Raw genomic sequence first — 2,500 nt, 5'->3', positions numbered from 1 at the left:
CGGTCCGACGCATGGAAATAATCCAACATGTTTGTTAATTTCCCTGTACTGGCGCATGTATGTGACGTAAACGCGTACGCGACGTGAGGAGATCTGAGCAGAGTTTTGCGTCTTGGCAGTGTAGACGGAAAACGCCACAGCGGAGCGTATTTAAGTTTTCAACTCTGGAGGGTGGTTTCAGATTTTTGCGTTTTTAAGCCCCAAAAACGCTGTCACCGTCTAAACGAAGGCACTTCCGATAAAATATTTTCTTGTTTTTACGGAATAACAATGAAGCTCAGGAAAGATGGAGCTTATGAAAGCAAGCAGAGGATTAGCAGAGAAATGTCAAGGAAAATGGCTTTCAAATGTGACGGATAATATCCCATTACTTAAAAACATTTGCTTCTGGTTCCCATTTACTTTTGGGAATTTAACCAAGGCACACTCACAGGCACACAGCTTGCAGCATCCGATTAAACGCTAATATCAGCAATAATCATGGATTCTTTACACTTTTGGGGGCGCTCACCTCTGAAAAGGACACATGAAAAGGTATTGATTTTGAACAGCCTCTCTCGGTTGCTCTACAGGTCTTTGCATGATTTCTGAAACTCACATGAACAAAACATGTGACAAAATAATCTGAGCTCAGACGATGAACAGCAGCATGGCATCAATATGTGGTATTGAGCTCTCTGTCCGGGAGGTTAAACCTAGTGAAGTTACATCAGCCCTGGCTGCATGAGGTCTCCCTTCGTTGGTGTATGTCTCTCTCAGCTGCCGAGGGGGTTTCAACGGTCTTTGATGTGCTAAAGCTCAACAGTTGTAAGGATCAGATTCTGCAATCAAACAGACTCAGAGATGCTTTGATCAAAAAACATTGAAAAAACGGGCAGATTTATCTACAGTTAAACAAAAAGGAAAATCAATACCTAGGACGCTTTCTAGACTGGGTTTACGGTCAAACATAAAACTGAGGACTTAAATACACTGGGGGAACTATTGGCAATCCACACAGGCGGAAAACAATCAAGGATAATGAGGTTAAAGACACAAACAAAACAATTCAAACGTGTGACAGTAATAACTTCTTGACATTTGATATTTAGATTTCTTTCACACTCAGAACAAAGATCCAATCATGTTGTGTTTGTCTGCCAATTTGAATTACATCTATGCACATTGGGCCCTATTATAACGGTCTGAAACGCAAGTGAGAAGCGCAAAACGGAAGTAGCTTTGTGGGCGGGTCTCTGGCGCTGTTGCTATTTTGCCGTTGGATAAATGACTCTTGCGCCCGACACAAATCTAAAAAGGCTGTATCTGGGTCCACCGTGTGTCACTTTGGATTTCACTCTCCTCATCCTCTCCCCTCCCCCTCTCTCTCTCCCTTCACCCTCACCCTCTCCCCTCACCCTCACCGTCTCCCCTCACCATCATCCTCTCACCCTCAACCTCTTCCCTCACCCTCATCCTCTCACCCTCTCCCCTCACCCTCATCCTCTCCCCTCTGCCTCACCCTCACCCTCTCCCCTCTCCCCTCACCCTCTCCCCTGCAGAATGTGACGGCCAACCACCGGGTGAATGATGTCATCACCACAGAGGAGGGCCCCCAGACCCTGGTGGGCCGCTTCATGTACGGGCCCCTGGACATGGTCACCCTGACCGGAGAGAAGGTGCCGGCGCCTCACACATACACACACACGTACACACACGTACACACACACACACACACACACACACACACACACACACACACACACACACACACACACACACACACACACACACCGCTGGTCGCTCGGCCCTAACACCTCCTCGCTCACACCAAAAGCCAAGCGGATGTTCACTGCGTGCGATCAAACTCGTTTACTCGCATGAGCTAACGAGTTTGGTCGCGCAAACTTCCAAACACTCGCGCAAGTGATTTGAAGTTTATTAGAGGAGTAGAGGCTTCATCTAGTGAACGCCCAACCTTTCTTTCCGCCAATTCATTCTCAACCAGGGCCGAGAGAACCACCAATACGAGTCTGTACTTGTGCGCTTTTCTAACCATTGTCCCTCGAAGCGCTGTACAATAGTGCCTCACATTCACCCATTCATGCAGACATTCATACACTGACAGCAGAGTCAACCACGCAAGGCGACAGCCAGATCGTCGGGAGCAGTTAGGTTGAGGTGCCTTGCTCAGGGACAGCTCGACACTCAGCACGTCGGAGCCGGGGATCGAACCAGCAACCTTCCGGTTACCAGCCAACCCGTTCTACCTCCTGAGCCACACGCTGCCCCGTGGTTCTGACCTCTGGTCCGTGGTTCTGACCTCTGGTCTGACGTGCCGGTGTCTCTCCCAGGTGGACATCCTTCTGATGGTCCAGCCCCAGTCGGGCCGCTGGGTCCACTTCGACACAGAGCTCACCAACAGCAGTGGCCGGGTCGCCTACACCATCCCCAAGAGCAAGAAGCTGTCCCTGGGGGTCTACCCCGTCAAGATGGTGGTCAAGTAAGCATCCTCTAACAA

The 2,500-nt window shown here is 49.4% G+C and overlaps 1 protein-coding gene across 1 annotated transcript in view; it reads left to right on the top strand.

The window, feature by feature from the left end:
• Window positions 1–2,500, top strand: part of pitpnm3 (PITPNM family member 3) — an 87,793-nt gene that overhangs the window by 79,020 nt on the left and 6,273 nt on the right. The window contains 2 exon segments of the mRNA XM_060074550.1: window positions 1,542–1,658; window positions 2,334–2,482. Of these exon segments, the coding sequence (XP_059930533.1) occupies window positions 1,542–1,658; window positions 2,334–2,482 (266 nt within the window).

This window comes from Gadus macrocephalus, chromosome 16 (genome assembly GCF_031168955.1).
Source record: "Gadus macrocephalus chromosome 16, ASM3116895v1".
Classification (NCBI taxonomy): Eukaryota; Metazoa; Chordata; class Actinopteri; order Gadiformes; family Gadidae; genus Gadus; species Gadus macrocephalus.
The sequence above is the reverse complement of the archived record's forward strand: the minus strand, read 5'-3'. Positions and strand labels throughout refer to the sequence as shown.